General features: G+C 37.3%; 1 protein-coding gene across 1 annotated transcript in view; it reads right to left on the reverse strand.

Moving 5' to 3' along the window:
• Positions 1 to 20765, reverse strand: part of LOC111539888 (microtubule-associated serine/threonine-protein kinase 4) — a 168308-nt gene that overhangs the window by 79132 nt on the left and 68411 nt on the right. Inside the window, exon 4 of the mRNA XM_023207893.1 lies at positions 4617 to 4686. Within this exon, the coding sequence (XP_023063661.1) occupies positions 4617 to 4686 (70 nt within the window). The remainder of the gene's footprint in view (positions 1 to 4616; positions 4687 to 20765) is intronic.

The raw sequence follows: 20765 nt of genomic DNA on the forward strand, positions 1-20765 counted from the left end.
TATAGCAAAGCCTCCTACGGAGTCTTTGAGCATGCAGCCCAGCTCTGGCTGGTTAACACCTTCTCCATCAGTGATAGAACTTAATGCAAAGACTAAGTTGTTTGCCTCAGTCTTAGAGGCAAACCTGGCAGGAGCCATGAAGAGGGTGGTTTGTATCTTCAAGTGATGACAGAATGGGTGGTTTCTCAATTGGAGTTTGGCTGTGAATAAGGGTCATTACAAGGGTCTCAGATGAGTGAATGCAGCAGTAGAAACAATACTGCTGCAAAGGGAAAGGGACACCAGAAAGCAAATTTTCTGAAATATCTGGCATTCCAGAGCTATTACTTTAAGTGCAATTTTGAATAAGATTGTGCCTTAAAAGCCGTAGAACATTTTGAATGTTCTATGCAAATTTGCCAAGGGGCAAAAAAGGAAACACACACTTTAAAAACAGCAACATGGCGTTCTTAGATCAATAAGACTGCAGTGTCATATATGGACATTTCGTAATTTGTGTTATTACGTTTGTAATTATGTTAACTTGCCAAGTGACAAGAGTGGACAAAATTTACCAGAGACACATTCACAATAAGTTGGAGTTAGGGAATTCAACAGCATTAGGCTTGAATTTGAGAAATGTCACCGTTAGATGTTAATGTAAAAAACTGACATTTTAGCCTAAATTTATATTCATGGAAAAATAAAATTATAGGCTGCCATGGATATAACCTCCAATAAATGCAAATGGTCCATAAAGACAAAATGGAGAAAGTCAAGTGGACAAATCACAGAACTACCACAATGTTAAGATTTTAGTAAAATTTACCTGTCATTTCTGTACCATGATTGGAGTACAATTGAATCAAATATGTTAAAAAAAAAAAAAGAAGCAAAATAAGATGTATGTAAATATACCAGATAAAACAAATTGAGATAAGTTATATGTTCTTTTGAAATACTTTTAAACAACTGAAAATGTTAATGATTTAAGAAGAAAGTAATTATATAACATGTTTATAAAGATACTTGATTGTTAAATGGACACTTATTAAAGAGTTAAGAATCCATACCTGCACTATATATTTTAAGCACCTCCAATTTGATAAAGTAAGAAAAGGATATGATTTTAAAAGAATTATTCAGTCCATTTAATAGCAATTATCAGAAACTAGTCTCTGGAAAGAGTGAGGGACACAATTTCCCCCTGCTATGATTTTGTTTTGTGATTCATTAACTCTCCTTCCCCTCAGGTATCAATGAACATATTTCAGATGAATGAGCAATTCCAAGAGAAGACATGTTCTTATTAGTTCTGAAGCATAAATTACATTTGCTTGCTCCGGAAAACACACAACTAGAAAGATGTTTAAACAAGAATGTGCTCAGTACTCTGTACAGCCACGGACCAGAACTAATTTACAACTCATAAAGTTCCCTAAGTTGTCTGTGTCTATTTATTCAAAGGGAGCACAAAGGAGCACTGCATTTTCATTACCGTGACAACTGCACATCAGAAGTCACTATACATGCTATATACAGTACTTGAGAGAACATGACCTTTTTTCAAGAAAGCTATCACACAAGTACAATTTGGATCCTGCTAACAATGCTGTCTTTTCTTTGCAGTAGCTACCATTAAAATGTTACAGGAAGACAAGACTACATTCTTGCCAATGCAACAAGCCTTTTTTGAAAAGAGTCTTTTCCCTTGTGGGTGGGAATCTTGGTGTTACATTAAATTAAAAAGTAAGAAGAGAAAAACATCTGATGGGAACATGGTACACAAAAAAGATCAGCAAAAAAATAACAACCCTTATTTCAATACCACTCACAAAAATTTAGATTATTATGGTACACAACAAAGAAAGAATAAACAGTTCCAATATCAACCTGGCTATTCTAACTGTATGAAGAAGAGGCAGATTTATTGTTATAGTTATCTGGAGTGATACACCGAATATTCCAGTTGATGTTGGAAAAAGTTGAACTATGCCAATATAGTTAACTAAAATCTACTCCAGAATTCTGGAGGTGTAACTGGGAGGTTACAATGATCAGATTCAGCAGATTCAAATGCATAAAAACAGAAACGGAGCAGGAAAAACACTCTTATCTGGAAACTGATAACAAGAGCCAATGATCTTTAGTAGGCCTGACTTCCAGCCCAGTACTCAACAATTGTCTGATGACCTGAACTCAGCAGGCAAGTCTGTCGTAGTAATTGGCTTGTAGAAATACACTTGGAGATTCAACCTAGTGCATAATAACTGGGCAACTAGGAGAGACCCACAGCATTTCTTGGAAGGCTCTATGTTTCCTACAAAAGTGAAAGCAATCTGCAAAACATAAACTTCCACAACTTCTGGGAATGGCAGGAGAGTATTTTTACCTCCATTTTACCACCAGGGAAAAAAAGATTAAGTAGGTCCACAATCAGGTGGATTGTAAATTAATACCACAATTAGCAATGTGAAAATGTTTCCTTGCTCCAGACAAAATCTATACTATGGTTTTCACTTTCATCTTTTATTTTACTTAGTAGTAAAAAATTAATTCGATAATTTCACTCTCAAATATGCATTTGAAAATATAGAAAGCAAGTCTGTGTCTATACTTGGACTATTTTGTTACAGGGTATGGCTACTAGAGAAGTATTACCACATAAGGTAAGAAAGATCAGAAAAGATTAATAAGCCAGATTTTATCCCTTTACCCAAGACTACTTTTAAAAACAGAGCAATATTTCCTCAATTGGACTAAATTTTACAAAACAATAAAATGTGGGAGTCTCAAAATGACATTACTTCTTAAAGGCTCAGCAATGCGCACCAAATGGAAGGTAACAGAGACCTAGAAGTGGAATCTCCACGTCGCCTGAGGAAAAATCAACTCTAAAATGGAGAGAAATATCCCAGATGTTACATAAAAATACACCAATTTGAGTTTTCATAACACAGGGTTCTGTTTACTTGAATAACAGTTTAAAATGATGATCATTCATGTCCTAATCTAAATTAATACTTTTTGAAGACTGTGGAGGGAGTTCCATTCGGAAATTCATGCAAAATGAACTAGAGGTCTCCTGTGATAATCTCCTGTCACGGTTTATGGTTTATTCGTCAAAAATTAACATGCCTGGGGAGTTTACGTATTTTTTCTAATAGCATGGAAACCAGATTCACATGTCCTTCAGTCACCTATTTAATTATTAGATTCTCTTCATTTTTATAAATCTGCCAGGATTAAGATACTGTGATTTCTGTCATGTTTAAATGCACTCCATGAGATTTCCATTTTTCTTATTACTTATAATAAATGCATTCTCCCCTTTATAGAGGTAGGTTTTAAAGACTATAGTAGACTACAGTAAACACTTATTTATCAATTTTTATAGGATTTTTTTTCCACTTGGAATAGTAGCACTATTATGAATTAATATTCATTGGGCAAACAGGCTTTCTGGGACCAGTACATTTTCTTACAGTACTTAAGAAGCTAAAAAAAGAGAAGTTGGAGCTGGAGTTAAAAACAGCGTATGGGTCTCAATCAGTTCCCTGGAGATGATGTTTTCATCACTCTTATATTGTCCCCATGGTGAGATATATAAAGGCATTTAACATATGATGGGAAACAACTTAACTATGAAAGAACAAACCTTTTCACATCAGATTTATAATGAAATCTTAATTACACAGAATTCTGAAAATGCGGCAACTGTTTTTTCTAGACTTAGTAACGTAAAATGCATGACATGCTGACAAACAGTCGTGAGGGCACTGCAAGTTTTGCTGGTTAGTCATGTGTGTAAGAACAATTTTTTTTTTAACCTACCTATGTGTCTTTATTAAGTGCTACCTTAATCCACTTCAGGATATAGTTAGGTCTCTGAGGAAAACTGAGTAAATATCTAGGACATTCAGATCATAAACCGAGTTTCTCCTGAATATTCAGAAACTTGGCTGAAGGTGCCACTTTGTTTTCTTGGTGTTTTTCCTGGGCAGAAGAGGACAAGCTATGCACGTGAGAGGGACGAAGGAGCCCAGGAAGGTGAAGGACTGCATCTGACAGGGTGAAGCAGATGAATTCCACATGCAGAACACAGAAGACATGACTGTGCACACTCCTGTGACTTGGCTACATCATAGTAGAAAATGCACAATGAACATGGTGTGACATGACATTGTGCGTCTGCTATCCTCTGAACAACAAAAACACTTCCTCTTGACTCAGTGGTCCAGTTATAAGACATCTATCTTTGACGTCTGGTGCCCAATTGCAAACATGATAGGAAGAGAAAGCAGAACACATCCTATAGCCCATGCATGGCTTTTTCTCAATGGGATCACTAAATTGCTGGCTTGAAACTGCTAAAGCAGATGTGTTCAAACAAAGCTTTGTGGCAGCCTAAGCTCCTCTGGCCAGTGGGGCTTTGGAGAAGGCCTTACAGAATAATGAGCAGGACCTCACAGGGCACGGAGCAGGGGAGGGGGAGAAGCGGGGACAGGAAGGGAAGACACGAGGACGGGAAGACGCGGGGTGGGGGAGAGGTGGGGAGGGGGAAAAGTGGGGAGCGGGAGAGGAAAATGGGATTCTCTCTATAAGACTTTATGCCTCCACTCACATAAAGTCCTTACCTCCGTGCAAAGGAAAAATGGGCTGAGGCACTGGGGGAGAAATTTCTTGGACTATCTTGAGGGCTATTTCCTAGAGAGAGAGAAAAAAGAGAAAATTTTACTACATGATTTTGTTTTTGTATCATTTTCACCTCAAGAATCCTCTCCTTAGAAATAAGTTTATTTACATTTCTGTAGAACGTCCTTTCCTCCAATAATGCTTTAGTTTTACCTGGACCAGGGATGGTGGGGTGGGCCGGGGAAGGAGATGGGGATGGGGGAGCATGAGTTCCAGCACAGCTTTCTTAAGTGTGCGAGACACATGAATAAACACATTCAGCTATATCACCAACCAGGAGTCCTGCATGGATATAACAATACAAACATTTCAATCTGATAGAGTAATTAATATATACAAGTCTTGGTTGTGACCCTCCAGATGTGAACATTTCAATGAACAGGATGCAAGGCTAAGCATATGCTTCAATTGGAGGTGTTTTCCATTTTAGCAGGCAGCCTTAGTACTTTTTGTTTACAGTAGACTGAATAAGAGTCTACTCAGTCTCTTGAGTTCCTGAAGATAAATCCTCATATTCTGAATATTTTAAAGGTGGATTATGTCAGAACTACTTGTAAAACACTGGGAAGACCACAGCAGTTGCGACCTTTTTCTCAATGACCCAGATCTGTCTCAGCATTGCCAAGTGGCTCAGCAGGATTACCCCTTGTCAATATTTTCCTCAACAATCCCTCTGCTCCTAAGCAGCTGGACTGTGACTGACCAGGCAGCCTCAAAAAGCCACAGCCACACAAAGGCTGGCAGAGCCCATCTTCCCCAGGCCTTCAGGGGTGGTGTGGAGCAGTGATTGCTTGTTGGAAGGAGGGCAGCTCCTCTGGGGCTTGTTACTTTCTCCATTAGCCCACTCAACCTGCTGCTGATCATTGAGAAAGCTTGGCCAGCAGCTGGCGAGGGCAAGTTCAGGACGCTCCAGACCACCCTGCTTCCCTCTGCATGTTTAATTAGATTGGCGGAATTGTCTGAGGACCACATGGAACTGTAGCTGGTTTAAATAAGTGGGCAAGGAAAGGCTGCAAAGCAATCCTGTACCTTCTAGAAAAAGGAAAAAGGAAAAATAAATCAGGAAGCTACATTTAATCCCTAACAGCAAGTCAAGTGCCACATTACTGGTTTCTTAATGAAAGTGACTACTGTAATTGGGTGTAAGGAATACAAGATTTTACGTCAAAGTCAGTACCTGGCTGTAAAGGTAAACAATTTATTACCAGTGTGCAGAAAGAATAGACTAACACATTAAGGAGGATACATTTAGTGTTACCTTGAGGACGTTTGGACTGACTATATCTCTACTGAAATTCTTCAATTAACTTAAGGTTGCAAATTTTATAGTGATGTCTTCAACAAATGCCATTAACTTTATGACAGACAGCACAATCACAGCCATTTAACTGGAAAGAGCTGAGAAGCTCATTTCTTTATGGATAGAGAATCATGAAGCATTTTTCCCCCTGCTGCAATGAAATTTATCACGGCTTTGCATCTGTTATTCCTTGGGCCCCTGGAGAAATGAATTCTGCTTTTGCCATCCAGTAATCCAGGATTCATTTTGTCCATTTATCTACACAGCTAAATTAAGTTCTTTCAACTTCTCTCAACAGCCTTCATCCCCTCTCCTGACACCCCTAATTTAGCTTGTATATTTCTCCTCATATTCCTTTAAAAATCTCAAATTTCAAGATGGCTAAAAATTTTGTTTCCTAAAGGAAATAATCCAATGCCAGAAATATTCACATAAATTTTGTTTTTCATTTGGGAAAAGTGTTCAATTTGCTCACACACCATATAGAGCAAACTACCAGTAAATAATTAGGCGTAACACAACAACTGATTATCTGAAACCAAGACATTCTAAGAACAATCCCTGCTACACCTATTCACTTAAAATGAAATCATAAGGCTAATGAAACCTGGCACCAAATTCTTAGCCCTGTGTGCTTTGGAAAGAAAACACTGTATCTGGAGATTCTAATGTGATCAACTAGAACAATAGAGAGCTTATTAATATATATTTTTTAATCTGAAGAAGGAAGAAACAAGGAATTGACTTAAAACCCTTTTCACTTTTCAGGATATTAATGTATGGTTCCCATGCTGACCCATCATCTTCAGGATGAACAGGCAGAGACATAGATAAAGAGGTGAATTTAACTCTGCTCTTAAAAAAACAAAAAACAAAAAACAAGGCTGCCATTAACCATTTCCCATATTCAGATTTTGCCCTCGCATCTTAGGCTGCGTTTCTAGGTCCATCCCTTGAACATTTTCCTCATTTTCTTCTTATCTGCTACACTGCTGTAAAACCTAACTTAAATTCCCACATCTTCAACTTCAAAACTATAGAGGTGTTGGTTCTAGCTCACTAATCACAGATGTTTCTGTTTCATGTCAGGCCAAAAAGCTAAATTAAAATGCAAATATATATACAGACATATCTTTATACACACACACACACACACACACACATAGACATACACACATGAATTATCATTAAGGCTCTTAACTGTCAGAGGATATTAGAGAAAATGAGTGAGAATGATGTGGGCTAGAGAAACTGATAATTCCTTAAGGACAAGGGACTCTAGCTCAATTTGGGGGCAGTTTAGCAGGTTTTAGGTAAGAGGAGAAACAGAAGGCGACTTCAGGAAGGAGTCAGAAACAACCCAAACACAGTAGGGCAAAGCAATCGAGACAGTTTCTCTGGCTGAAGGGAATTGGGACTGGGAAAGCCAGTGAGCTGTGTTTATTGGTACTGATTAGTTAGAGGCTTTAAGAAATACTTGGAGGCAAGAGAGAGATGCCAGAGGTTCTAAGCTGGCCTGAGTGTACTTGGTGTGGGTGCCCAGGGGAGTAGCAGAGGAGGAGGGACCTACACTAGGACATGGAAGGCCAATAGAAAGGATATTCTGGTGGGCAAACCAAGCATAGTCGTCAGCGGATTAGAAACAAGTGAAAAAGGATACAGGCTAAAAAAGTGACTGATGTTTCCAATGTGGGTAGATGGGGAAAATGACTGATCCCCTAATAGGAAATTTTGGGAGCGAAATGGAGTGGTGGTAGTAACAGAAGAAAAGGGTAAATGAGCAGTCTATAGATTTCTGTGTTATGTATTACAGAAATTCCTCCATTTTCCTTAGGGAGGAATTATAAGACTAGCAGATTTGGCAGGTAGAAGTCAATCTTTAAAGTCTTCGTTCTTATTTGAAATAAAAATTGATTCCCACTCAGTCTCTGAAGACTTAGCAATGCTATTTTGTTATACAGTGATCAAAATACTGCTAATTTAGAAGAGGCCAAATTATAAAGCACATACTATATATTCCAAACTCAGCAAAGAGGACTTGGCTGCTGTGCATATGCATAGTGCTTTCCCAGGATGAGAGCAAGAAGGAGTGAAACCTGAGTCCTATACATGACCTTCACTCCTCATAGCACTGCTCTCTGAATTCATCCACCCATCTGCAAAGCAATACCTGAGAGACTCCCAGATGAAAACTGGTGCCAGTTAATTCTCTGCCCATATGTGCAGCACTTGCTTATAACTAAAATCCTGCTGTTCCCAGGGATTTGCTGGCTCTTGGATGTTTGAGGGCTAGGATACTTTATAGACTGCTGGTATCGCTGCTGCTGTTTCTGACCTGGTAAAGTAAACCTTAGTAGTGGTCAGGCATTAGGTAGGTAATTAACTCCATGATCCCCATGGGGAACTAGCATGGCTAATACATAAGCAGTGTAGGAAAAACATACTTTACCTAACGGCACTACACAGGGTGCCTCATTTTAGTGGCAGCTATTGTTAAGAAAGTGATTTCCAGATTAATTAAATTGTTTGATTGCTTTATAATTAGACTGCAGAAGTCCTGTGTCTTCGCTACGAGAAGGAAGCTGCAAATCTTTTTAAAAGGCATATGCTATGCCCTCTATAGATTATTAATGTGCTTTTAATAGCTGTCTGTTTGCGAAATGATAGTTTCTGATGACTTGAATTTCTATCAGGACTGAAGGAATCCAAGAATGAATGATAATTGCCATTTAAACTCCTGGTGGATCAAAGAGTAAGCCCCCATTTGAATCCCTGTTGCCATTACTTGATGATCCCCTTAAATGAGTTGTGACATTTGCGCCATAACAATCAGTGCTGTGTTTCTTATTGCTGTGTTGGAGATTCCTGGCAAATGGACACTGGTTAAAAATCCTAAAACCAAACTTCACAGAATCAAACCTAGGATCTCCTTGTATGATGAGCACCAGCAGATAAAGTGGGCACTGGAACACAATGCAGGAACCTCAACCAGAGTGAACTCTGTAAAATAACAGTTCCGTTCCCCTGAGAACTTTGAGTCCATCTCACCAGACCCAGACAGGTGACTCATGAAAAGAGCTAGGAATCTCCCTTTCATTTAGACACCTGTCTCCAACTGGCTCCTCTCCAGATATAATTGTAGAATATTAATTAAACCTGGGCAGCTGTTTCGACTCTAAGTGGCCAAGAAAAAACCTTGATTGGCCTTCAGTGGAATTCTCTGGGTAAGTTGTCAAGTGTTCACAGGCAGGCTAATGAATAGAAGTAGACTCATATGCTTAAGTTTCAAGTAAAGACAGAATTATACACAATGAATCAAGGCTTTCTTATAATCTGGGCTCTCTGAATCTTTGGTTTTTCCTGTCCCTGTCTTATTGACCCTTCCATAGCTATAGCACCATTACTCACTGCTTGACTGAGCCAACAAGTATTTACTAAACATCTACTCTATAGAGATGGATAACATGATTTGATTTACATTTTAGAAAGACCCTTCTAGCTGTTCTGTGGCCAGTGGGCTTTAAGCAGGCAAGAGCGGAAGCAGGGGGATGAGTTAGGAGGCTACCAGCACAGACAAGGTAAGAGAGATGGTGATTTAGATAGGGTGATTGAAGAGCTGTTATGTTTTGGCAGCGGAGCCAATGGGATTTGCTGGAAAATGGGATTGTGTGGAATAAAGGGGAAAAGAACGCAAAGAAGACTTCAAGATTTTAGAAGCAAGTGAGTATATGGTGGCATCAATTGAGATGGAGAAGACTGAGGGAGAATATGGTTTATCAGTGTGAGAGAGAATTAAGGGCAAAACTTGAACACCTGGGAAAGCTTTAGGCCCCCTTTTTTTTTAACTTATGGAGGCTCCACATAAAATAATTTCAAATATATTAAATGTGTTCATAGTCCACAATTCTGCAATCATATATAACGATGTTACATTTAATTGCAGTTCTCAAATGTAACATTTAGAGTACCTAAACACTGAAGAATCCTGTTACAATTTTCTTATTGTATATTAGAGCAAATAACATTTTTTAATCTCATTATTTAGTGCATAATGAATTTAATGGCCCTAATCTATTTCATTCAAACCAGTCAACAATGCTAAGTAAAATATTTGTAGAGAAGGAAAATTCTACAGGCTAAATATCAAAGTTTGGATAATGATCATTTTAATCATTATCTCCTGTCCCCATAAGTAAAACTAAATGGAATATAACAATAGGCAGACAATATTCCACTACTTTCTCTAAATAATTTATAATTGTAAGTGATGGTAAGCGATAAACTCCAGTTATACATCTAGATACACAAAAAGTGTACTTTGAGTTCTCAGTGTCTAATCTCGTCCCTGTTATATAGCAAGCTGAAAATAGCTTTTTTCTACTTTAATAATTATTTCTAAGTTCTATTTATGCACAGGGCTTTGAGCTATCTGCTAGAACCAATTATAGCTGAACACAATGTGAAGAGCTAAACGTCTACTGATAGATACAGATGTGTATATCCAACTCCAGACTGACTTCGTGAAATCAATTCTGGATCCTTATCCATGCGACAAAGAAACTTTCTTAAATCAAAGCCCTTAAATATATTTACTTTTTAAGAAAACTGTTTCACAATAGACTGTTGATAAATGGACATGTAATGTTTTCTAAGGAATGACTGATGAGGTTATAGGGAGAAACACATGTAGGGAGTGGAAGAGAGACCCAATAAGAGGTCAATTTCTTGTCATAAGACACAGATACCCATTGTCTCCATTTCATGAAGCTGTTTCTCTGGAACTTGTGTACTGTATTTGAAATGCCGTGGCATTGACAGGAATCCCTTGGAGATGTGTTATAATGGGTTCTTGAGAATGTTTTAGCTTTTCATTGACCCTTCCTTATTACTCTGAATTGATGTCACATCTCAAGGTGATCCCAAATAAAGACTGCTGAATGTCAAGAGTGATGAAGAAAGTTGATTTTTAGTTGTATGTTTTCCTCCCATCTACAGTAATTCATCTTCCTAGCAACAGAGAAGAGATGACTTTTACCCCTTGTTTAAAGTTACTGAGTAGCATTTGTAAGGTCAAGGAAGGGAGGTAAGAACATAGCCACTGTAACAGATATTCCTAAGCTTCGTGCAATTTCATGAAACTTGATTCATTCTATTAATCTTACATAATTAATTATAGACTGAACCTGGATAAGACTCTGAGTTAAAGAATGTAACCTAATGCGTATGTATTTTTTTTTTTTTTCTATCTTACATGAAGGGATTTAATTCCTTAACATAATTAGATACACAGAATTTCCCCTTTTTCCTAGAAGGGTGGATGTTATCAGGAAATGGGTTTTTCTCAGACTGTTTGTTTCAATTGCTGAGTAATTTCTAGTCAAACAGAAAGTATTTAAATGAAACACATATCCATATAACTTTCTAAATTCCATCTAAAGGTATTCTCTATTATAAATCTCTTTCTTTTGGCTCTTAGTTAAAAAATAAACACTAACTTTAATGTGGCCCCATTTAACAAATGCTAAACGTTTTGTTTGCCTCTGATACACATGAATTCTCTCTAGAAGAAGCAAAATATGTGAAAAGATGTTTTCCTTTTCAAGTTAATCATTTTTCAATTTCTAACTTCAGAAGTGTGTTCAGACTTAAAGGATCAAAGACATTTAACCCTGTTGCTTCATAATAAAATAACATGTGATGTGCTAAGAATCTATCAAATCAGAATTCTGACTTTTCAGTTCCTATAAACCATACAGGAAATCTTGGAAACTCTTGGCCTGCAGATATTTATTCCTCTAATATTTTTCTCACACTTACTTCCTCCATTTCCTTAGATCAATAAACAGGTGTCAATGGGAACTGCATATGAGAATCACCTTTGAAGCTTTAAAAATGACATCCAGCCCCTATCCCAACTTCCCTTTTTGGTGACACTTTTTATATTTCAAATTTAGAGGAAAGCTGTAACAATAGTAGAGAGAGCTTCTGCTCTCTTTCCTCAGATTCACCTGTTTAACATTTACAATTACTTTATTACTATTTCTCTCCATATTTTTAAATTTGGATTTTAACATTATTTAAATAAGTCAGAAACATGGTCTTATAACTCTAAATTTTTGTATATATGTCCTATGACCAAGGACATTCTCTTACACGCCCACAGTTCGATTTTCAAAATTAGGAAATACAATATTGATACAATGCTATTATGTAATCTGTACTCCATATTTAAATTTAATCTCACCAATTGTCCAAATAATGTCCTTTAGGGCTATTCTCTTCTCTTGCTTTAGTATCTGATCCAGCATTTCGCATTGCATTTAGTTGCTATGTCTCTCTGGTTTCATTCAGTCTGAAACAGTTCCTCAATTGTACCTCTGCCTTAAAGTCCTTGACACTTTTAAAGGTTGCAGGTAGGCTGGGCACAGTGGCTCACACCTGTAATCCCAGCACTTTGGGAGGATCACGAGGTCAAGAGATGGAGACCATCCTGGCTAACATGGTGAAACCCTGTCAAAAATTAGCTGGGCATGGTGGCATGTGCCTGTAGTCCCAGCTACTCGGGAAGCTGAGGCAGGAGAATCACTTGCACCCTGGAGGCAGAGGCTGCAGTGAGCTGAGATCCCACCACTGTACTCCAGCCTGACAACAGAATGAGACTCTGTCACAAACAAAAAAAAAAAAAAGATTGCAGGTAGTTGTTTTGCAGAACATCCCTCAATTTGGGTCGTGCAGTATTTCCTTATAACTAGATTTAGGTTATGAAATTTGCAGGGGAGCAATATCATGTAAGTAATGAAGTATCTTTCTCAGTGTAACATATCCAGAGGTACATGAGATTGATTTATCCTGTTACTGATAACTTTGGTCACATGGCTAAGGTGGTGTCCACCAGTTCTTCATTGTACAGTTATTACTTTTCCCTTTGTGATGAATCCCAGGCACTTTCTGCAACACATTTAAAATGTCATTACAAATAATAGAAAAACTGACATCTTATTCATACAACATTAGCTTTCTATATATCTGGAGCCTAGAAATTTTATTTTCACAAAAAGTATGCTTTATCACACTAGAATATTTTAAAAATCAAATGCTATATATGTCAACATTTGAAAAAAATTATTTTTATAGTTTTAGAGGTGCAAGTGCAGTTGTGTTACAGAGATATATTACATAGTGGTGAAGTTGGCCAACCCGTTTTAAATGAGATAATTCTAATGTGCAGCCAGGGTTGAGAACCACAGCCGTAGAATTCCTTGTATACTGTTCTAAGCTTCCACTTGTCCCTGAGAGTTCTTAACCAGGAAGTCTTAAAATTTTTTCTCACTTCCCTATTTTCTCCCATAATTCAACATCTCGTCTTCCTTGTCTCAATCATACTAGTTCGATGTCTGTTTTAAACATTCACCTCACTTCGACCTCTAAGTATTGTCAAAACAGCATTAAGACCTGAAATCCCTTCCCTATCAAACCAAACAAATAGTATATCATACCATGTCAATAATCCAGAAATCCCAAATGCCCACAGGTATCCTCCTGGGTTAAGCAGGTACATAACCTCTCCCACCCCAAATCCTATTGCTACTCTTACTCAATTATATGAACAGTTTTCCCTTCCCTCTAAAATAGGAACCCTTCCCCACATGCTAAGCTTCTATTGCTCCTATGTTCCTAGGCTAAGTTTTAAAAACCTCTGTAAAAAATATATATTTATTACATATTTATATATGTTAAATATTATATATTTATATATAATACATAAAGAAAACATTAACCATAATATTTACGTTTTCACTATCAACTTTACCCATGTTTGTTCAAACCAGTTTTCATTTTAATCAGTACCTAACAAACATGAATATTTGACTTAAAATCTGTGCATCTCGTGCTTGCTTTCATTTTTATAAGAGGCAGAATGCCTATTATACGGTCCATGTAATATTGGAATATTTAAAATTATTAGGACAGTTAAAATCAAGGCACGGGATCTAGATTCAACAACTGATTATCAGAAGCAAAACTAAGAGTATTCACTCTAATTCTTCTTATCATTCCCTCTTTCATAAAAACATAATTTGTTCTTTATCCATAATAGGAACATGGCCATTCGGATCCTTTCATTATGTTCTGTACATGCATCCATGATATCTTTAGTAGATAATCTGAAAATAATTGATAAGTGTGATTAGTGGAGCTTGTTTCAAGCCACACGTGACTCTTGAGATTCTGTATGCACAAATGTCAACCTTCAGAGAATCACTACCTTACACAGCCACAGTTACTATTGCAAGGTGTTGAATCCTTCAGGTATTCTGGGGTGCACCGAGATGGGAGAAAAAAAGTGGGGATTATTCTCTTAAAGGACATGGCAGGGTCTTTCAGTCCCTCTTTGAATGAAAAAGTAAGTACATAAAAGGCACATATTTAAAAATTTTAAATCATTTGGCAAGCACTTATGCAGAGTTAATATATGCAGGACACTTTGCTGGGGCCAGAGAGTCAAAGACAAATGATATTCGGGGCTTCCTTCAAGTTATGTTGGCAGTGACAATGGATGCAATGGAACGCTGACCATTCTGAAGGCTATGTTTAATAAAGTCAAAGCTTTGTATTCTGAGAATACTCAAGGGGTCAGAAATGGTGAATTATTTTGTGCGTCAGGTCAGCTGTGACTATAAGGCAGACTAGTGCTAAGAAGCTGGACAGTAAAGCACTGTCACTTTTCCCTCCCTTTTTGCAGACCCCTGGTAGCCTTTGCAGAAAGAAGGCTGAATCAGACCATCCCTGATCACAAGCCTCTAAACCACGAGGCAAGGAAGAGAGACCCAGCATGTGGAACTGTGTTCACAGTGGTAACAATAAAATAGGGAGGAAGTGAATTCGGAAGAGACAATAATGGATAGCTTTGCAGGGGTAACCTTCGATCTGCATCTAGAGGAGAAAGGGAAAGGAAAGGAGGCTTTGAGGCAGAGGAAAATGAAGGGACAGAGTCCTAAAAATGAACTGCAAGTTTTTACATATTTTAAGTTTTATTACAAAAGCAATTATATATACATGGAAAAAAATTCAAATGATTCAAGTAGACATACGATAAAGTCAAAAAACCTCTCTCAACCTCTGTTATTCACTGGTTCATTCAAACACTTTTGTGTCAGGCTCTGTACCAAACTTTGCGTCTCCACCTCCACCTCCCCATCCCCAGTCCTACAATTCAGAAGTGACCTCTTTTGATAGGGTATGTACCTATCTAGAAATATGTGTATATTCACAAGCATATATTATGTGTATAAGAAATTCCTCCCAAAATAATACATCAAATATAATGCTCTATATTTATATAGCTTAAAGTTCTATATTTGCTATTTTTAAATTATCTATAACCTTCTGAGTTAGCCCATCTAAATCTCTATTATCATCTTTCAGCACCAAATAATATTTCAATATTTCAGTTAGCTTCATTTACTTAGTATTTTATGAATGAATAATTATACTGATTTTAGTGTTTTGAAGATTCAGTGAATATCTTCTAAATATTTACAAACTTACTTCCAAGAGCTAAATTCCTATGAGCAAAACTGGTGGGTACAGTTGAGTACAGTGCACTTTTCACTTCGGTCCTTCTCGCTAAATTGCTCTCCAAAGACATCGCACTGGTATTTTCACTAGTGACATACAGGATGCTGTCTACCTTCCACCTTGCCAATACTAAATTTTTTCAGATTTTGGCAATTTGATAGATAACATCAGATTGCTTGAGATTATCTATCTATCTATCTATCTTTCCAGTTTTATTGAAGTATAATTGACAAAAATTGTACATATTTAAGGTGTACAATGTAATGTTTTGCTATGCAAATACATTATAAAATGATTACCACAATCAAGCTAATTAACAAGCTAATTATCATGTTTCTTCAGATGATTATGAGTGAAGCTGAGCATCTTTTAATGTTAACTGACGATTTGTGTTTCTTTTTGTACAAACTACGCAGAGTTCATACTTTATTCCACTGAGTTCTGTTAGTCTTTTATTGTTTTGTTTTGTTTTTTTTTCACATCAAGGTAACATTGTCAATATATTGAAGACTGGTTTTCTCATCTATGTTTACTTTTTAATGTTGCTTATGGTAACTTTTCTGTGGAAAAGTTTTTATCTAATCAAATTTGTCAACCACTTTCCTTTATGGCTTTTAGTGTTTTATCTTGTTTGGAAAGCCCTTCTCCAATCCCAAATTATTTTCCAAATGTATCCATACTTTTTTCCTATTTATTTATGTATTTATTTATTTTTGAGAGAGTTTTGCCCTCGTTGCCCAGGTTGGAGTGCAATGGCGCAATCTCGGCTCACTGCAACCTCTGCCTCCCAGGTTCAAGCGATTCTCCTGCCTCAGCCTCCCCAGCAGCTGAGAATACAGGCACCCACCTCCACACCCAGCTATTTTGTTGTATTTAGTAGAGATGGGGTTTCGTCATGTTGGTCAGGCTGGTCTCGCACTCCCGACCTCAGGTGATCCACCCGCCACAACCTCCCAAAGTGTTGGGATTACAGGTGTAAGCCACTGCATCTGGCCTTTTTCTAGTACTTTTATTGTTTAATTCATTTTTTAAAATCTAATATGGGGCTTATTTCTTGGAAGGAGTGAGATAGCAGTCCGGCTTACCTCTTTTCCAAATGGCTCATCAATTGATTTAGGACAATTTATTGGCTTGAATAACCTACACTTTCTTCCAATGATTTAAGCAAGACACATTTAAGTAAAGTGAAGTAATCTGATGCCATGGACGGGGAATTGTAGGAAATTAAGGCAGAGCAGTGAATGGTGAGGAGCAAAGTGGATGGATGAAAGCATAACTACAACAGTCGGGGGCCAGTTGGAAATATTCTTCACGGCAGTACTCCAGGTGATTCGTCACCTGAGTGGGGCCCTTATTTTTATCAAGTACTCCAGGTGCTTCTTAGGCACAATAGTGTTTCTGAATCCTAGCTTTAGAACAGTGATCTTAACCTTGGCTTCACATTAAAATAGCCTAGGGAACTTAAAAAACCCCAAAGCCCAAGTCACACTGCAAACCAATTAAATCAGAATGGGGAGGGAGGTGGAGGGCAATCATCAGTCATTTTTAAAGCTTCCCAGGTGACTCCCGTGTGCATTCAGGTTTCAGAAACACTACTTTAGATTCAGCTGGAAAAGAAAAAAAAGTGAATTTTACAGTTTAAGTTGTTCTCTACCATTACTCTGTATCAAAATCTCTGGGGAGCTTTTAAAAAGATATAGGCCAGGCCAGGCCAGACACCTTAAGTTTCTGACTTAATTGGCCTTGGGTCTGGGTATGTCTTTAAGTTCCACATGTGACTCAAATGCACTGCCAGGCTTTAGAACCTACAGGGTAGTAATTTTCCAACTATAGAGTGTATCAGAATCACCTTGAAAATGTGTTAGACCACAGAGTGCTGGGCACCACCCCCCACAGCCACTTACTTAGTAGATCTGGATTGGAGCCTCAGAGTTTGTATTGCTAACTAGTCTGGCGGTGGCGGCGGATGCTGCTGCTGTTCTGGGAATCAAGTTTAATAACCACCATACTCCTGTACGTCATGATGAACCCTGAAATGTTTTACATTAGGTAAAAGACATAACTAAGTTCTTGTCTTTCAAAAAAATGGGCTTCAGTGTCTGAGAGAGATTTGGTGGAGGTGGAGCCCAGGAAGTGCCAAAGCAGGCTCCCCGTTCTCTGTCACTGCAACATCCCGGAACCAGTGGCTGTGGCACTGGGGAGAGGGGTCAGGTGTAAAATACTTTTCAGAGGGAAAGTGGGAGGAGGGTGTAACAAAGGATGATGCTGAGATTTCTAGTTTGAGTGACAAGGTGGATGATGTTGCTAATAACAGAGAGAATAAACAGAAATTGGAGAAAATCAATTTGGTATTGGGTAACAGCTGGATTTGAGGTGCTGGTGGGACACAATCAGATGGACAGAGTGTTAGTAAACAGACACATGCATCTGTGTTCAGGAGAAATGTCCAGACCCAAGATAAAGCTGTGGGAAAAATCAGCACACGCATGAAAGAGAGGACCTTGGTAAAAGAGTTTACGCTACAAGTAAGTGTGACAGAGAATGTGATCCAAGGGATTCCAATAGTTAAAATGGCAGAAGAAGCAAAAGGAGCCAACAAGAACAGAAATACAGAAGCAAGCACCATAGGAAGCAAGAGAAGACAACTACTCAAGAAATTGGAGATGGTTCCTGGTATCAAATACTGCAGGGTGCTCAGGTTCAATTTTTTTTTTTCTTTCCCAGAAAGAGGTCATTGGATCAGATTAGGCCACTGGGCAATCAAGGTGCATCTCCCACAGTGGAGCAGTAGAGTGGGATGGTGTCAGGCTGAGTACATCACCAATTAATCACGGGCAATGTTACACCTGGACTAGTTTCCCAGGGCTACTACAGTAGGAATTCCTGGCTCTGTTTTACCAAGATGTGTAATAAAGATAATAAATAACAAGATCTACATTTGGTTACTAAATTAATTAAATTATAATTTCAAAAATAAAAAACCTCCAATGTTATAATAGCTAATCATTTCACAGTATGATTTTACAACTAAAAAATGTGCTACCAGGTGGAAAAATATGTGAGATAATGCCTAAGGAAGCGCTTAGCTTTTATATATTATGACCTACAGTTACAGCAAAACAAAATTTTGACCTTTCCCCTATAGGCTAGCAGATTTATCATTTTGGCATCCTAATGGAGAACAATGTTTCTTAGGCCATTTTTTATTTACTTTTTTTAACTAAAAGATAAAGATGACAAACTTCTGCTAAATAGTTTTGTAATATTTTACAACATCCATGAACTCAACTCCCCACCAATGACATTTTTATTCAGTAATGCATGTCATAAAAAAGCACTCCAACGCCAGGTGTGGTGGCTCATGCCTGTAATCCCAGCACTTTGGAAGGGCTGAGGCCGGTGGATCACTTGAGCCCAGGAGGTTCAAGACCAGCCTGGGTAACACGGAGAAACTCTGTCTCTACAAAAATACAAAAACTTAGTGAGGCACAGTGGTGCATGCCTGTAGTTCTCAGTTACTTAGGAGGCTGAGGTGGGAGGATCACCTGAGCCTGGGGAGTTCAAGTCTGCAGGGAGCCATGATCATGCCATTGCACTCCAGCTTAGGTGACAGAGCAAAACACTCTCTAAAAAGGAACAACAAAAACAACAAAAAATCCATTCCAATCTTCATTCAGATCCTACACTAACCTCCAGCAGACGTATACCTTTCTAGGTGGATGTTAGGTAGAAGATAGTAACATATGCCCATCACTACCATGGGGTTGACTAAGGACAAATTAGACTGAGGGGATAACTTTAGTACTGCTACTAATATTGGAAAACGCTACACATAAAACTGTTTAACTGTTTTAGACTGAGGCAGATGGTGAGGGTGAAAGCAATATGCACATGAATTTTTCTAGCGAAATGTTTAAAATCTATAGGAAAAGAACTGCTCACCTTTAAAATAACTTTTTAAAATCTGACTGTAACACATGATCATGGCAGAGGATCTGCAAAATACATTAAAGTATAAAAATGAAATTGGTAACCCTACTAATGTAATATTGTAGTGTCTTTTTTTACAGTGTACACATGTATACACAAATATACTTTCAAATTAGATCACAAACCATACTCAGTTTTGTGTCCTGCTCTTTATAATTAGATTACAATTACAATCTTCCTATGCTATTAAATATTTTTCTAAAATGTGATTTTTAAATAGCTACAAATTATTCCATTATACAGATGGACTACAATTTAACCATCACTCTTCTTAGTATTTAATGTTTACGGTATTTCCAATTTTGTAATATTATATATTAATGCTGCAATTAACATCCTAAAATATACATTTGAGTACTTTTCTGATTATTTCCTTAAATTATATTTCCTAAAATGCAAATAACAGTTCGAGTGATGTGAACTATTTTTAGGGTTCTTGACATAAAATATCAAGCTGCTCTCTTAAAACTATTGTAAATTTACATCAATGTAGTGAAAATATCCATTTCAGTATACCATCATCAGAAATGAATATTACCATGTTTGCTGTTTAATATTTGCAAATCAGGTGAAAACTGATGTCTCATCGTTTTGATGTACGTTTATTTGATTAGAGGTTTGAACTTTTCATCTGTTTATCTGTCATTTCTATTTCTTTTGTGAGATGTCCGTTCATGTCATTTGCCTATTTATTTAGTGGGGTAATATTTTCATACGTTCATTAAAAAAAACTCTTTATGACTTAACAATATTGATCTTCTGCCCATTATACTTCTCATAGATATGTCCTAAGTTATTTGTTAGTGTATTAATTTTGTCCACAGTATTTTTTAACTTACAGAATTTTAAACTTCTATTATAAATCTTTTCCTTTCAGTGATTTCTTCTACTTTTTCATACTCAGAAATTATTTCTCCATCCTAAGTACATTAAATGTTCAACTATATATTAATTTTACTTTTTAGCATTTAATTTTTATAGGTAATTTAAAAGCCATATGAGAATCATTTTAGTATACAGTATGAAAGAAGCTCACCTTAAGTATTTTTCATATACTTTTCCCAGTACCATTTTTTGATTAAACTATTTCCTTTGCAGTGGTTTGTGATGTTTTCTTCAACATATCTTCATCCATTCCTTCCAGTTCTTATTCATATATGAATGCTTGTATTGTCACTTTCTGATATGTGTTAATCTCAGGTAGGTCAGGTCCAACTCCCCG

This window comes from Piliocolobus tephrosceles, chromosome 4, assembly GCF_002776525.5.
Source record: "Piliocolobus tephrosceles isolate RC106 chromosome 4, ASM277652v3, whole genome shotgun sequence".
Lineage (NCBI taxonomy): Eukaryota > Metazoa > Chordata > Mammalia > Primates > Cercopithecidae > Piliocolobus > Piliocolobus tephrosceles.